The sequence below is a fragment of the Amblyomma maculatum genome, chromosome 5 (genome assembly GCF_055883805.1).
Source record: "Amblyomma maculatum isolate TAMU_Amacu chromosome 5, ASM5588380v1, whole genome shotgun sequence".
In the NCBI taxonomy this organism is placed as follows: Eukaryota; Metazoa; Arthropoda; class Arachnida; order Ixodida; family Ixodidae; genus Amblyomma; species Amblyomma maculatum.
The window spans coordinates 36,467,708-36,484,929 of record NC_139348.1 but is presented as its reverse complement, the minus strand read 5'-3'; the positions used below and the strand labels follow the sequence as shown (position 1 = coordinate 36,484,929).

At 47.2% G+C, this 17,222-nt stretch overlaps 1 protein-coding gene across 2 annotated transcripts in view; it reads right to left on the bottom strand.

Moving 5' to 3' along the window:
* Nucleotides 1–2,023: 2,023 nt before the first annotated feature.
* The window catches only part of LOC146188034 (uncharacterized), a 51,509-nt gene continuing 36,310 nt past the window's right edge, over nt 2,024–17,222 (bottom strand). The window contains exons 2-3 of one of the 2 annotated variants that reach the window (XM_084603612.1): nt 9,744–9,891; nt 2,024–2,963 (exon numbers count right to left, since the gene is read on the bottom strand). In XM_084603612.1, coding sequence (XP_084459738.1) covers nt 2,152–2,963; nt 9,744–9,873 — 942 coding nt within the window. In that variant the 5' untranslated portion in view covers nt 9,874–9,891 and the 3' untranslated portion in view covers nt 2,024–2,151. The remainder of the gene's footprint in view (nt 2,964–9,743; nt 9,892–17,222) is intronic. The other variant, XM_084603613.1, reaches the window with a different exon arrangement.

Sequence of the window (17,222 nt, the reverse complement as noted above, 5' to 3'; positions counted from 1 at the left end):
GTGCCTCTTGAAACTTTTTCCTTTATGATAAATGAGTGTCATATTTTTTAGTTGATTGTAAAAGACCACTCGCTGGATTCACCCATGTGGCAATGTCTAACTTCTATTCTTGACTGGCTAGCAACATTCTGCCAACAGTTCATGTGATAGTGCCGGTCACACACTGTTCATGCAACAGTGCCGGTCACACACCAGTCTGGCCTGTGAGAACCTTTGTGAACCATGCAATGACCGTGTTTAACAGAAGGAAAGAGTGAGATTCGAAAGTGAGGCTTGAGAAGAAATCCCCACACAATATACCTGCCAAATGAGGAGACCATGACATTCCCACACAGCTTTAGCCAAGGCAGCCTTAATCAAACAGAACAGGCTCAGATCTTCATCCGCTGGGCTCTATCCGACAGGGTTGATGCAGCAGCACGGGTTTCTAGCACAAGTCAGTGTGCACAACCCTGGATGATTTGGAGTACAACAGTATGTGACCTAATTTTCACCGTTTCTGGTAATCTTATAGGCAGTGTGAAACATTTATCCGGTAAATAATTGGGGCAAAAGGAGTGCCATGGGGCCTATCAACTCTGTACTAAGTAGCACTTGCTAATAGTAACCTGATAATGAGGCTTTACCTAAATTTGCAAAATACTCAGCTCAGAAAAAATACGCCATTCACAGCACCTTGAGAAGCTTAATGAACACTTGCACCAAGCCTTCAAGCACCTGCTTTTCTCTCGCTCATGTAAGACTGCAATCTCTGATAAAGATTCCAGTCAAAGCATATTAGTCATTCAATCTGACCCATCCGTGGTGGAGAAACTTACAGCAGGGACAAGGATGTCACGTAAGCTACATAACATAGCTCCAAAAGGGAAATTTTGGAAAACTTCAGCGTAGGAGTTTCAGGAATATGGCGGGTGAAATGGTAGTAGACGCTATGCAGGTAGATCGCTAAGAGAAAAAGAACAGTCACAAATAGCTTTAAGGCAGGAGACAAATTCTTCTGCCTGAACACCCAAGGGACATATCTTTGACCTTGACATCTGTTCCTAACTTTTAACAGCTCCATGCTGCCCCACAGCCGAAGAACGAATTTAGGCACAATGCCGCTTTTGCTTCTCATTCCAAGTGCAGTAAAACTTGTGGTGATTGACACATGCTTTTTTTTTTATTAGTTCCTCCTTATTACAAAGAGGGGAAACAGTAGAGGCATGACAGTCTACTGCAGAGTACTGTGGGCACTTTGCTTCACCGATACACTGTGGAGGAGTTAACAAGAGAGCAAGGCACAAGTATTTACATACTGCACAGCATTTGGTGTCGGAGCCTCCGACACATCTCGCCATGCAACCCACAGTGACTTTACCGTCTGCCATGGGCCAGCTGCCAGAAAGGAGGCAGTGTGCAGGCAGGGAGAGGGTAGCACACCTGTCGTGCCATTTAGGACCATTTAATTCTGTTGCCAACATGGAGGCAGTGAACGCCAAAAGGTGACAGACCTGCAGAGCATGAACAGAAGGTTGCTACTCCTCAACCTCAGCACAAGCAATGCCTAGCTGCTGATAGTGAAGGGACAGCAAATGGCCCGATTGTTGTACAGTTCACAGCGATAAATAGATGTGGTAAAAATGGAAAAGAAACTAGTATATAGGGGTGTGCCTTTTTTTTTTTTTTTAAGGAGGGTCCAAAATTCTCATAAAAAGGAAACCTGCTTCAGATTACTTTTAGCCCTGGGAATTTATTGGTATCTACGGTGGGCACCAGGTAAGAGAGAGAATGCTTTAATTTGTTTGCCAATTAAGTAAATTTGTTAACCGTGCTTTTTTTGAGGGGGTGGGGCAGGAAGACAGCATGCAGACTAACGCAAATAGTATAACAAAGATTTTTCCTTTAGGTTTAAGTGATTATCTTCACGTCAAAAGTCAGAAACTGACGCATATTTGGCTCCATGTCAGTTTCTTTGCCAGAGCTTGACACTGAAACTAAAGGATGACCTCAAATGATACATTGTCAGCACATCACAACTGTAGTCAGTAATAAAGCACTTTAATTCTGTAAAAACTAAGCTGTCTTCAAAAAAGTCTTCAAATGTGCTTTGCTTAGCGAAATCAAATGCAATCGGTAGACTGACCCACAGCGTCTGCAGTAGCATAGTCATCACTGTGTCACTTCCGTGCAGAGTTGACGTCTTCTCAGTTCGCACACTTCTTCCCGTAGGTGCTTGCATTCTTTCTTCAGCAACTTGATCTGTTCCTCATATGCAGCTATTGTCAGCCCTGACACGTGTGTCTGGCAGGCAACGGACGATGTCTCTAAGGCATCCACTGGCACAGCTTCCACACAGTTCCCTGCCGCAATAGACACACTGCAAGGCGTATCGCTGACATCACTTCCTCTGCTCCCATTGCTCTCCTCCACTGCATTCGTGGTCAACACTGGGCCTTGCCCATCCATCCCCGTAATAGTGTCCCTCGGGGATCTGTTGGCCATACCTGGCATTGTTATTACCCTGACGGAAGGTCCAACCTCACCATCAGCGATTTGCTGGCCTTTACATGTGCACTCTGAAGCACTGTCCCTGAGAGGTCGTATGACCATCGGCAAGGTCGCGACCCCAACATGAGAGCCAAATTTGACACCGGTGGTTTGCTGCCCGTCATCATCATGCTCCAAAGAATTGTCCCTCAGAGATCCTGCTTGCTGTCCACTGCCGCTGACAGGCTCTGTGCAAGTCTTAGGCTGAACGCCAAAGGCGGCGGAACCACAGTCTTCTAGTGCCAGCTGTTGGCACCTCCTCGGATGAAACCTACAACACTGGGTCTGCTTCTGCTGAGCAGACGGCTGGAACTGGGAAGGCACAGCATAGGGCAGCAGGAGGCACCTCTTGGCACCCTTAACATAGTCCTCTGGCTTGAAATGCTTGCTGCAGACCTTCGCATTCTCGGCTGGAACCCATGGATCACTGGCACCTGTGACAATGTGAGGAAGACATCACCAATGCCTCACATACAAGTGATTGCACGAAGAAAATACTTGTCACTGAGCAAATCTCTTCTTTAAGACCCTTTCTTTCAGGTAGGCTAGGACCAACAATAGCCCAATACCTCGGCCGCTGTTTTCCTTCCTTTGTGATGATGCACTTGAAAGCACCGATTTTGGCACACTGCTGTACAGTAAATATGCTACCTACAATGACTACGTCCATACAGCAAATGCGGCTAGGCAAGCAAACGAAGGGGGACATGAGTACTAACTTTTTATTTACAGACCAAATTTTAGGAAATCGCACAGACATGATCAGCTTTTTCTTTCCTTGCAGATTTCAATTACACAAAGCCCAGTTCCCAGGATATTAGAACTCTCTTGCCATGGTCTGTTGAAGCAATAAAAAAAATTGCTCACTGCAAATTTATTTTACATATATATGGCCAAAGAATACATACAACACAAGGAGTGTGACACTATAAGCATTTTACAAAAAATGAGCTAAAATAGAGGTCTAGAAGCCCACTGAACTTGGTGCTCATGGCAAGGTGATTGATGGAAAAAATTAAAACTATACAGAAGTGTAAGTAAACAAAATTACTCCCAGCAGTACATTTTTTATATTTTCACACTGCAAAAAGAATCGTAGCTCTAATTAAACAGAAAGCAGCGCAACAACGAGACAAGAGAGAAGAAAGAAGACGGGGCCCAGCACTTTCTTCTCTCTTGTCTCCGTAGCTGCGCTATTTTTTGTTTAATTATGTACCAACTCACTTAACTCGCAGTTTTATTGTAGCTCTAGCTGCTCTGGGTGCTGAGAAATTCACTGAAAAAACTTGCAGGCATACATGAAATGCGTTCTGATTCTGAAGAAACGAAAAAAAGAAAGGATTTATTTTAGTGAGAGGAAGAAAAACAATATTGAACTCTGAAATGGCTACCGAACCCTATGCACACATTTTACCCAACTTTTCACACTTTTTCAAAGTTCGCTACCTTCTTTCGGATGCACACTTATGTCCTAATCATGCTCTGCAGACTGAATAAATTTTTTTGATTTTTGAAGATCCTTAATAAAACTCCGCAACCCCATCTAGTCTTGTAGCCGGTTTCAAATATGCCATTAGCTTTCTGATAAACCAATGATTTCATGATATAAGTAAAAAACCACTGCCTATTTCTTGAAGCTGCAATAAAAGGGAAAAAATGGGTGCTTAATTTAATCATGACACCAGCATCACTGCTTGAAATCAGCTGTGCTGTCTTTTGAGGGCTTCGTGCATACAAGATAGCATCAACTGGCAATACGAACAGTGCACCCTGCCATGGTATGCTATAGAGTCGGACTGCTGAGCCCACGGTAGCAGGATCGAGTCCCACCTATGGCAGCTGCATTTCAGTGTGGGCGAAATGCAAACACGACAAAGTGCTGTGTGACATCACCGTACTTAACCAGAACCTTGTAATGCAGCACTGCCCAAATAGCCCATATGCAGCTTCGGAGAATTTTGAACACTCCAACTGTAGCACTAGCAGCACTTCAAACAACAAAGGCTGCCTCTTTCAAGTTGCATAGCCTCGTGAGACGGCTGAGCCGCGGCTGCTGCACTGAAAAAAGTGCAGCATTAGCAGTCTGGCATTTCTAGGACAGCCCTGCCGGTCGACTGAAATGGAAGTCTATCCACGCACAACCACAAGCAGACTTCGTCTAGATGAAACTGATCCAGTTGACTATTCAACTATAATCTCACCTGCCCCACTCTGGAACCACTTTTACACCTGAACAAATTCCCACCAGAGTACCCGTTCTGGTAAGTGTGGACCCTCTGTACAGAAACCATCATACATCCTCTGCAAGACCAAGGCCTCCCGTCGCATGCACCTCTAATTACCCCTAGCTTTCCTGAACCAGCCGTGGCTACCTTTTTCACAGAAAGATCCACTTCCACCCACTGGCAGATCTCGATTTATATTCAACCTCTTTAGTCCTCAAACTTCTGCCCCATATGTGTGAGTACTGGCAAGGTGCAACATGTATGTATGCACGGTGCTCTAGTGGCTCTAGCCAAGGTCTATGTACTTCTACCATGCTTTAGCTATGATCGGCTAAGATTTAAAAAAAAAAAATAAACGAAGCATTCTTCTGAACTGAAGTCAACTGAATGTTACTTGGAGTCTTGTAAAGTATCCACGAGCATTTTTTTTTTTTCGTTCCATCAACTTGAATCCATAAACATTAACTAATGAACATTTTTTTTTTTTTAAATATCGCTCAACTCTTGAGTAAGAAGAGAAAAGTTGTCGACTTCCACAAAAATGGTCCAATCCAGGTGTTTCTGACGGTGCAGCCTTACTATACTGCGAAACGAAAGCCCGCGAAGTTTAAAAATCGCCACGTGACAACGCGCTCCTTGCGCCCACATGCGCCGCAAGAACAGCGCTCTCACCGTAAAACAGTGCCAGATACGCTGGCTCGAAGATAAGCGGCAGCGTTAGACGTGCCGGAAATTATCGGTCTTTGACTCTTATCTCGCAACCAGTACCAAAGTAGTAAGAACTACGTCGTGAGCAGTTCCTGGCAACGTTTATTACCCCACTGCGCATTTAGGACCATATTCACCAGATCAGGAGGGCTACGCTAAAGGTATACCTTGTCGGAAGCAGGATGGGTCGGGCAATTTTCGTGACGCTCGATAACTTTCATATTTAAAGTAAGCAGTATTTAAATGTTTATTAGTTAACCAAAGGAGGCTATGGTTAAACACAGCTCCGCTGTACGTTAACCATGGCAACTGCGACCACAAGGCAAATGTGGCTGGGCAAACCTGGCAACGACGACAACGCGTACTGTACCTCGGCTGACCGGATAATGCTAAAATTCTCTGATGTCTGCATAAGCGCGCGCACAGGGGGAGGGGGGTGATGTTGCGTTCCACGAACTGCTTTCTTGCCACCTTTACTCACGTTGTGAGAAGCGCGTCGTCGCGTCATTTTCAATTTTGCATCCATTGTGAAGCTCATTTTGCTTTTTAAGCGCACAATATTTTAAACTAGGATTTTAAACTTCTTTCCCCCTCATGCAGACACCTGCGCACGCCTATGAATGTCGGGCTAATTATTCAAGTATGGACAGAACGGGAAAAAAATACCAGTATGTCCTTTACATGGCTCCTAACAACATCCGCTTCAATAGAAAAGATCGAATACTTATAGGGGTTTTTTTTTTTTTCGTGGTGTGCAAATGCAAACCATTAACTCAAATATTTAATATAAACAAGAAAAAAAACGAATATCAAATCGAATAAATCGAATACTGAACTTTGTTCAGCGGATGGATAGATGGATGGATATAGGAGCGTCCCCTTTGAAACGGGGTGATAACAGTTGCTATCATGCTCGTTTTTTTCCCTCAATATCTTAATAATAAAACATACGTAGCGCCTTCACGCGACAAAAAAAAATGTTCAAATTACCATCCGGAAGTAGTATCGAATTATAGATTGTTCCTAAAGAAATGCCACGAACCTTTTGCATCATCATAGTGATCTCATCTACTGGTAAACACTATAGGTTTCGATGAAAACTAATCTACAGCGACGATATTACACGAATTCGTGACGTGCTCAGTTTTGCGCACACTGTCAGTCATATCGACCAGAATCACCAGTGCTTCCGCAGCTGTTTTAGCAGCGCGACGCAGTAGCAGTGGTGCCTCTTCGCAAATGGCCCCGTCGCATTTAAAAGATGCTTCACCGCACGCACACGTGCGCGCAGTGAAGCATCCTCAAAACGCGTCGGGTCAGCGTACTTGAAGCGCGGAGGAAGTGCGTGCAGGCGTCCGAAAGACATGACGCCATCATAAGATAAAACTAAATGACGCGCAAAACAGCGTCCGAAACGGTACGACTGGCCAGTGCGCTGTCCAGACTGCATCGACGGGATTAAAGAGAAGCGAAACTGCAACTATAGTGCTGGGCTAATTTCTGCAATCGGGGATTGCCGATCTCCGTTGCGCCTACTACACAGCGCGCACCAAGGTGCACGAACACCACTGTTCCAAGCAATTCAAGTTCAGAAAGATCTATTTGGACGATCGTTGAGTTCGCAGGTCGTCCCCCCTCTCCCCCCCCCCCCCTTCCCCTGTCAAAATTAAAGAGCGTTCGACGTCACAGATTTGCATGGGCGCGGACAGCACACCTTGTTCGAATTTCCGAATTAACGGGGTCGAATTAACGCACCTGCACTGAGCCTGACACAAAACATATCGAATATTCGATCATCCTTAATTGTTAATCGATACGTATTCAGTTATTCGAGTATTTGCACATCCTTTATATAGATGTATTTTTTTTTTTTTTAAATCTTGGTCAACGGTAGCTGGGACACCCTGTATATAAACCTTTGTGAGCAAAGTTCCGAAACTGGTATATTTTCTTCTGTAAAAGCGATGCCCAGAAATAATATGTTGGTGCGCGTGCGTAGCGTCACCTTTTACGGTTAACATGTGCTGATCCGTTACCACCGGTAGCCGGCGTTACCGGCGTATATATAAAAAAACTGCACTTGCTGACTATTGTACGCGGCTTCGTTTATAAGGTCTGTAAACATTGGTACGCGGCGTATGCATTACTCGGCTGAACAGCACATAAAATCAATTTTTAATATTTGACAATACCAAACAAACAAGAGACATCAAAATTCTTGTGCTTTCAATTTGTTCCGACGGTTAGATTTTTATTCGGGTAGCCATAAAAATCCTAACGAACTACTTTCTGTCGCGGGTGAATTTTTATGTGTCGAGCCTAACTTTTTCAGCAATGTTTTTCTTTCTTTTTTTGCTTCATTTGAAAGCTCCATTTCCAAATTAAAGAATACCCAGCAGAGGCGTCTGATGTCGTGGACACGACGTACAGAACAAGGAAGTTATAATATTTATAGAGACACGCCCCGCAGGCTAAGGGCAGTACGTCAGAAACGGCGGTTGGTATCTGTAGTAGATATCACCAGGTTTATTAAGTTAATTTTCATTCATTTCATTCGACTTAAACTGCTCATAAAATGCTATTTACTGCTGTTTCGAATAACAGCCGAACAGAGAGTATTACAGCTCTGTAGGTCAACCTTTAACTGCTATCATTAAGGAGCCCATGAAAAGTTATTTGCTAAAATTATTAAACGCGCACTAGTAATAGATATTCCATCAATCCTCTCTGGAAAACCACGGCCGGTCTCGAGGGAGAGCGCGCGCTTCTCTTGCAAAGAGTGAGGGAGAGCGCGCGCTTCTCTTGCAAAGAGCGCGCGCTCTCCCTCGAGACCGGCCGTGGGAAAACAAACATTAGCCCCAAAATATGGGCGATCGAAAATGATGCTCCTCCTCTCCCCACTCAACTCAACCCACGCAGGCGCACAAGAAAAAGAGAAGACAAGTCACGACGGCGTCCCGCCACGCCCCGTTCCGCCTGCCTAACTTGAGAACGTCCAATGAGCGGGCTTGCCACGCATCCCCACTGATGTCAGTGGGGAGTCTTGCGCGCGGCGATGTGCTGCCCAAAATCGGCTGCGAGGGGTTGCCAGGACCACTTTTTTAAAATTATTTGCAAATTATTGGCTCCACGTAGACCTTTCAAATTTGACTCGAATACTCACAAAGATCCCTCCTATGAATTACTTGCATTGGATTTTTTGCCCGAAGTAGCATTTCAGAGGCCCTCATAGTGGATGAGGGCCTCTGGAGAATTTTGAACAGCTTTTTTGACGGTTTGACGGTTTGACGGTTTCTGCACGCAACCTAGGCGGCACTGGAAGCTGCATAGTTATGCCAAGTGCATGTCGTGTCCACGATTACAGTGTGTTGCAGACGCCGTCTACCATTGATTAAACGAGACTACCACATGAAAAACATAAGTTTTAAATTGTTCTGCCGCGTTTCTCAGCTCTACAGCCGGGTACTCGTTAATTTGGGGATGGAGCTTTCGAATGACGGAAGAAAAAAAGTTGAAAAGTCAGCAGACTTTTTCGTTCACTCGTGGAGAGAACTCTAACAAGGCGCCGGACGGATAGTGTAAAGGTATTCTGGGAGCCACGACGAAGAATTTCACGGCTTTGCCAAAGCAATCTTTGACGCATATACAACTAAATACACTGCTTACTCCTGCCCGATCTTTTCTATACAGAATCATACATTCCCCTGCATGCCCAAATTGCCCAGAACACTATGCAAACTTGGAGCATTGCATCTTTTCATGCCCTGTCGCCCTCCAATCTCCTCACTTTCCACACCCTCCTCCCCCAACGTGGCGGGCTTGGTTAGCCTCTGACCAGCTGCAAGATCAGTTGGCCTTGGTGACCCTGGCCCAGGACATTCTTAACGCTTAATGCAATGCGTTAAATAAAGTTGTTTCCTCCTCCTCCTCTTTAACTGCTTATCGAAGCTACTTCGAAAGGGTAGCACTCGGGATGGCTTTATAATGCTGAACGTCTCTTTTATGGCCTGATCCCCCCAACTTTACAGAATAAGGTTGTACTTGCTATTCGTGACCTTACGCTACCTGCCAAATGCATTGCGCTCCGATAAAAAACCTGTAACGCGTTTTAATCACACACGGCGAATTCAAGCTTCGCCGAATCGTTGACTCGTCGAAGAGACGCACGCCAAAGAACATTTCCGGACATTTCACCCTTATAAAGCGCATGCGAGGCGGACGCTCAAACCACTGGGTTACCACGCGGGAGGAGCGCTCGGTAACTATCGAGAGTGCGCTTGCCATTGTGCAGGGCTCCCACAATCTTGACCCACGCTTCTCGGCGCTCGTAGTTGGCGGGGAACTCGTGGAAGAACACGTCCTTGGTGCGACCCCTCCGGGAGGTGCAGTCGGGCACAGCGCATCGCTTCATGGTGCTGTATCGGCTAAGCTGCGTGCAAATGGAGCAAAATGCAGGACGATACTAACAACAAAGCCTGCAGCTGATCACAAACAACCGGACGACTTCAAGACTGCCACGCAAGACGTACGTGAGACTGCGCTGCGAAAAAAATCGTCAGTTGTCGGTGTGGCTTACCCTGAACATATATCGAGTTCGAAACAGAAAAACATTTGCATAAAGAACTCTCAGCCGCGACGGTCACAACTTGCTGCACAACTCTTCTGATTGTCCGTGTAATTGGCAAAGCTCACTAATTATTTTTTAATTATCACAATTGAGTGGGTAGTCCAAAGGGGGTGAGTTTGAAGTCGTGGACAAGACGATGTCATATCAGTTTTTGAAATGAAGAAAACTCATTTTCTAGAGCCCTGCAGCGCGGAGAAATCCGCCGCTTTTTTTCTTTGCGAAACCGAAACTGACCGCAAGCGACGCGTAGAAAGGTCGTTGGTGATGAGACATCCGGTGATGACGGTTTCTTCCCTCACAGCTTAATCCAAGGGAAAGGCCTGTCATTGTCAACTGCATGGTCATTATTTTTGCCAGCGATGGGGAAAAATAAAGTTCATGACAGCTTATGACACCTCGTAGCAAACCTGCAAGTTCAAATTTGGTGCCATTGCATACGTCGTCTCGGACGTCACGTTTGCACCGAGCTTCCTGTGTTACGCTCAGTTTCGATTTCCTACGGGGAAACGCGTCGGATTTCCTCGAGCTGCTTGTATTGGTTGTGTATTTAGAAGAGTTTTGCAGCAAATTGTGTCCACACGGCTCAGAGTTTGAAATCGAAAAAGTATAATTGCAGGACAAGATCCTTCTTTAAAGGAATTATTGAAAGTTCGCTAAAACACCCGATATATGTACTGTTTACTAGTGTTTTTGACGGCATTAACACGTTTATTGCCGTGAACGCTTTGACGATGTGAGAAAACAAAATGGTGGGGGTTTAAGCATGGCTTGAACTTAGTGATACGAGCGAAAGCTCTAATAAGCATCCTTTTACAATGTTTAGCAAGTTTATACGCGGCTTGAATTAGTGGGACGCTCAAGTTTCGACTTATACGCGATAGCGCATTTAACACCGCCTTTTCTTTCCTCGGTTTTGTAATTTTTCGCAAAGTCGGTTTTTTTTTAAAAAAAAGAAGGAGCATGTACCTCACTTTTCGGGTGACACCTAGATACGAACCCACCGAGGCGGGTCGAGGTGATTCGAAATAGCGGGGGAATCCGAAGTTGCACCCAAGTGGTAGTTCATGCTGTAATACACGACGCTAGTCCTGGTGATTCAACCGATGTGTAAATGCAGTGTGCCAGCGAACATGTGACCTGACTTGTACACTATAGAACAGGCGAGTCTAACTTTCATCTCCAATATTGACACATGCCATTCATAGGCGACGAAGATTTGAACCGGCGATTCGGAGAAGACGACGAAGCGAAACAGTGCTCCGCTTTCGTGCTGCCCTGACTGGCTGTTGGTGTACGTGGATATAGAGCATAAGACCTGGGATAAAATCCTCCCATATGCCACGTTCGCATATAATACGGCACTTCAGGAGACGACGCGGCTCACACCCTTCGAGCTTGATCCTCGGTCTAGACTTCCTGCAGACCAACGGCGCTGTCATTGACCTGAAAGAAGCGCGTGTTTCCTTTTCGACGAAACGAGCCGTGGCGCGCATTGAAAACGAAGATCCGGGTCTGAACGTTTTGCGTATAGTCGACGATGACGTGAGGGTTCCGGCACGTTCTAGTGTGTTGGTTCTTGTAAAGCATGACTTATTCCACGATTACGAGGGCATCGCGGATGGGCACCTTCCGCTACTACTCGAGAAGGAATTAGCCGTTGCTCGAGGACTCGTACAACTCCAGAACAGTTGTGCTACTGTCCTCCTGACAAATTTTGCTAAGGAGATGCGGCATCTCGCCAAGGATACGGCTGTTGCCGTCCTTCACGATGTTACTGCCTTGCCTCATTTATGCACCAGCGGAGCGAACCCTAAAGAGGAGACCTGGGGCAGCACGAAAGCGGAGCACTGTTTCGCTTCGTCGTCTTCTCCGAATCGCCGGTTCAAATCTTCGTCGCCTATGAATGGCATGTGTCATTGCCCCCCTTCTTGGCAGCATCGCCTCGATGCTGCAAATGCTGCTTGATGCGATGAGCTGACAGATGTTATGCTAGGTTGGTGTGGGATACCACAACACAAAACGGGGCACCATCAGTCTCAAGAATAGTCAGCGGGGCGATCGTGGTAGGGTTTCATCCGGACGACGTGTACAACATCAGTGAACTTGCGTCGTCTGCGGCTTGCGGGATCTTGGGTCGCGGATTCAACTTCGTAAGTAACGTCGCTGAGGCGGCGGAGGACACGATATGGGCCGAAGTACCGGCGCAGCAATTTTTCAGACAGCCCACGATGACGAACGGGCGTCCAAATCCAGACATAGTCTCCAGGCTCGTAGGCAGCGAAGCGCCGTCCCTTGTTGTAACGGTCAGCGTCTAGTTGCTGTTGTAGGTATATGCGCTGCCTTGCCAGCTGCCGTGCTTCTTCCGCACGCTGGGTAAAACTAGCGATGTCCAGGTCAAGCTCATCTTCGTCGTCGGTGTATACGGGCAGCATTGTATCCAGTGGAGTGGTCACTCGACGGCCGAAGACAAGCTCGAAGGGTGTGAGCCGCGTCGTCTCCTGAAGTGCCGTATTATATGCGAACGTGGCATATGGGAGGATTTTATCCCAGGTCTTATGCTCTATATCCACGTACATAGACAGCATGTCAGCCAGAGTTTTGTTCAGCCTTTCCACCAAGCCATTAGTTTGTGGGTGGTATGCCGTGGCCCGTCTATGGCAGCAGGTTCGACGGCCGTCTGAGGATGCGTCGTTCTGGTAGCAGCCGGAAGGGGTCCGAATTCAGGGGGCTCTCCACGTAGGCGGCGGCCGAGGCGTTGATGTACGGGGGTAAGCTCCGTATTGGCAGGTTGATTCTGCAGGACTGGATCGATACCTGGCGATTCCTCCACCAGATTTGTAACGTAACGCTACACAGAAGGCGTTCTGGCACTCTGACACCGAAGGACACCAACAGCCAGTCAGGGCAGCACGAAAGCGGAGCACTGTTTCGCTTCGTCGTCTTCTCCGAATCGCCGGTTCAAATCTTCGTCGCCTATGAATGGCATGTGTCAATATGGTGGTTTCGAACTCTAATATTAGAGTTCGAAAGAAGCGTGCTCACTTTTGTCTGGAAGCTGACGAGTGAGCACGCTTCTTTCACTCATCCATCCAGAGCGATGACACAAATAATGTGGTCAGCGGTACATGCGGTACATGAAACATCGTCGTAATAAAGGGGGCCATTTTCTCTTATCACTGCCCAATGATGCGTGTCTGAAACACAGCCCATTTCCGTTACTGTTCGCGCGTCCTGGCGTTTTTCTGAGCACGACATAGAACCTTCCACTATATGCCCTCTGTTCGAAGGCTTTTCGGGGGTACCTCGAACAAGTTAATAGATTCCTCTCGCAGCACGTGAACCAAACCACAATGGCGAGCACCGCATTACAAGGAGATGACCTTGTATCTGCACAAACAGTTTCGGCCACTAAAACGAAAACCACAGCCACACAATCTCTACAAGCAATGGCGTCCACGGCACTGTTGAAAAGAACACAGTTAAATGCACGTATTGCATGCCCGATTCCCCGCTGAAGGTGTATCCCAAGGAGGACGGGAGGAATTAGGAACTGGCCTCAATATCACCATCAAAATTTCAGAGAAACAGGGAGACAGAAGCATCGAAAGAAATTACAAAACACTAATAGTGGTCCCTATATGTGGCGATGACGAACAATCACAGTCTTTGGCGGCAAAAATAAAGGTATACAGGAGGGCATACAACAGGATTTGCATTCAACTGGATTCGACAAATCACGCAGCCGAAATGTTGGCAAGCGTAAAGTGAAGCTGCACGCCCCCCCCCCCCCCTCCCCCCCTCCACACACACACCTCGCTCATTTCACGTAGTAAATATTCGCATCTTCCTTTCCCCCTTGACAATGATATCCGTTATGAAGGTGACTGCTTCCTGCAGCATATGTGGCCAAGGTAAAGGCGGGTCATGCACTGCTCAGAGAATATGAACAAACGCGCCATTATTAAAATATCCCTCTCGCGAGACTCGTGGGGAAAATTTGCAAGAATTCAGCTAACAACCTGGCATTTATTTACCATCAACAGATTTCTAAATCGCCGCCACTTGACGGGCAACCAGGCCGAAAGCACGGTACGTAACCGCGTCGCCGCAGGCTAAGCAAAGAGGAGAGCGCAGCGCTTGGATCTTGACGCCGAAAGTCCAAGTGAGGACGTACCATTAGAGCGACGTACGTACACTACAGCAAGCACAGGGAAGGCAAACAGCAAAAGCGTCAGCAGAGTAAGTTGTCACACGAAGGCAGGCCCTTTGCCACTGAAATCATCCTCCTCTTCCTCCGGTTTTTACTTTGCGAGATATACCCCAAGCTCCCCTTTTGGCTGAAGCTGATAAAACTTTATTCACAATAAGTGGGAGGAATAGGGGAAGTCAGCTAGTGTGCCGCAGGCCGTGGAGACTTTTGGCAACGCCGGCCCATTCGACGGCCTTGAACTGAATGCCAGGGTCATCGCTGGACCTTAGCTTGTCCCAAGTTTCTTTAGAGGGATCAGGCAAGAGTTCTGAGGGAGGCTTATGGACTTTGCACGCCCAGATCATATTGACGCATATAGAAGACGACGCAAAAGATGACATCTGAGATGACAAGCGCGAGCCTGGAAGTGAAAGAAGCTTGAACGCAAGACTTGTTCTGGTCTACCATTCAAACCATCTATTGCTAGGTTCTCCTTGGTGTTCTACCGAGACGTGACAATATGCTCTAAGTTGTCTTTCTCCTCGCAAACTGGCAGAAGGGATTCATATCCTTATTTATGAATTTTGATATGTAGTTTGGATTGGGGAAGGTCCCCGTCTGTAGCTGTCTCCATATTACTTGTTGTCTGGTCAGTGTTTTATGGGGTGGTGGGAATGTTCTCATTGCTTTGTAATGCGCAGTCAGTTTGTGGTATGATACGGCTGGCTCACCGAAGGGTTCCGGTTCCTAATTTTGCGCCACCGCTTGGTCGGCTAATTCTCGAGATTATTGGTGGGCAGCCTCAATTCCCGGATTCCCCGCATGAGCTGGGGTCCATGCTAATTCGATATCTCTCTCGAGAGGAGATTCTCTCATTTCACTGAGGCGGGTTTGGAGACTTTACCTCTAGCAAAGTTACTGATTGCCAGTTTGGAGTCGCTTACTATATGGTTGTTGCATTAGTAAAAGCGATGGCCGCAGCGATGACGGCCTCCTCCGCCACTAGGGGTCTGGACATGGAGGAATGCATTGGAGAAAGTTTGGCGGAAGTGACGTGAAAATTTCGGGTTAGCCAAGTCGGGCCATTAGCAACGGCGACGCTGTTGCTATGAAAACTCGGGCCACTAGCAACAGCGTTGCTAAGGGCCCTAGGTGCGTGAGCGTCGCGAAGAAAGAGAATGCGGAGGGTAAAGGAGGAGGAGAGACGTTGCAGCGTCCGGTCGTGGCGCGGCCGCGCCGGCTTCAAAAAAATGACGACAGGGCCTCTCCTAAGTTCTTTCCTTCCTCCATGGGTCTGGATGTGGAAACACACTCCGCCATAACGAGTCTCACTGGGTTAGTGTTAGTGGGTTAGTTCCCTTTTTTTTTTAGTCGATATTTATTGCCTCAGGGCATCAGTAGGTTATGAGATGAAGGATGAATAAATGATTAAATGAATGGAAAAAGGTTGGCTGATTTTATGAAGTCCAGAAGTGAGCGATAGTTCCCTTTTGGGGCGCATAGGAGGGAATTAAAAGCCGCTCGTGTATGGAGACGGAAACAGGCGAACGCTTGCTCACTCTTCCACCTTCAAAAATGAAAACTGCTTCTTTTTTATTTATTTTTTTGTTCTTTTCAAATCCACTCTTTGTCCACGAGTCTTTTGTATCTGCAATGCACCTGGCCAATCCCCCACCGTTGGTATGTGCCAATACGACTGACGACATCATCATTACCATCAAAAACCTCGTTAAAGATCCCCCTACGTTGAATAGTTAGAAATCTCTAAAAGCAGGAGTGACACGAAAGAGGTTGGTTGGCTGGTTGCACAACTTTTATTTCCATCGGAAATGGGCGTCCTCTTCCCCGCCCCCGGCACGTGGGGAGTCGTGCGCCCGCGGATTAGAGGCTGGCAGGTAGCCCTTGGCTTGTTGCGGCCTCTTCCGCCAGATGGACGGTGCGCGGTGCTGGATCGCAGGGTCCGCGCTTCGCAGCAGGGTATCACAGGTTTCTCTACTTGTAATATTTTGTCCTATCCCTGGAGATTGTGGGCTCTCTCAAATTATGTGGTCGAGGGTCCCTCTCGGCCCAGTGTTTGCACAGATCATTGTCCCTAAGGTCTGGTAGCGCGTGAAACGCCCAGACCGGGTTCATGAACGTTAGTTTGTAGCCGCCTCCACGCGACAGCTTCTCTATTATTTAGGTTAACATCTGACGGGGGTGCCAGTCTACGTCCCAATTTATAATGGTCGATGATTTCCCCGTAATTTTGCAGACACTCGTCGTATGCCCAGTGTTCGGGGGGCTCGACGGCTATCCGAAAGTAGAGAGCTCGGGCTAGCTCGTGAGCCGTCTCGTTACCAGGGACGGCAGCGAGAGCGGGTGTCCAAATTAACTGAATTTTTCTATTCAGCGTTCTTTGGGTGAGGATTTTGGCTGCCTCCGGCGATATCCTCCCCTTTCCAAAATTTTGGATAAGTTTTGCTGTCGCTAATTATCAACTTGGCTTCCGTATACCTACGCAAGCTCACGCTATCGCAACTTCCTCCGCAGTCTATGTTGCGGCCTCTGATGGCTGCCGCGGATACCAGCGCCCCTCAGCCATCGACTACCGAGGCTACAGCCGCACCTGTTCTGCCACTTGCCGCATCAACATAGACTACTTCCTTCGCTCCCATGTTCTTGAACCGTCGCTCTAGAGCTTCGGCTCGTTTGGCCCTTCTTTCGACATTAAATTCTGGATGCATGTTTCTAGGGAAATCAGTGTTAGTAGGGAAAGCAGGACCACGAATGAGGCTTCGGTTCGTGACGTCACCCTATGACGCAATACCCCATAGAAGTTGGGTACCACGTCGCTCCCCTTGAACGTCGACATTACCCTCATTGGCTATTGCGATGTCTGATTGACTTGACTCTATTAATTGGCCATGCGCTTGAAGGCCCGTTAAGGCGTGGAGATGAACAC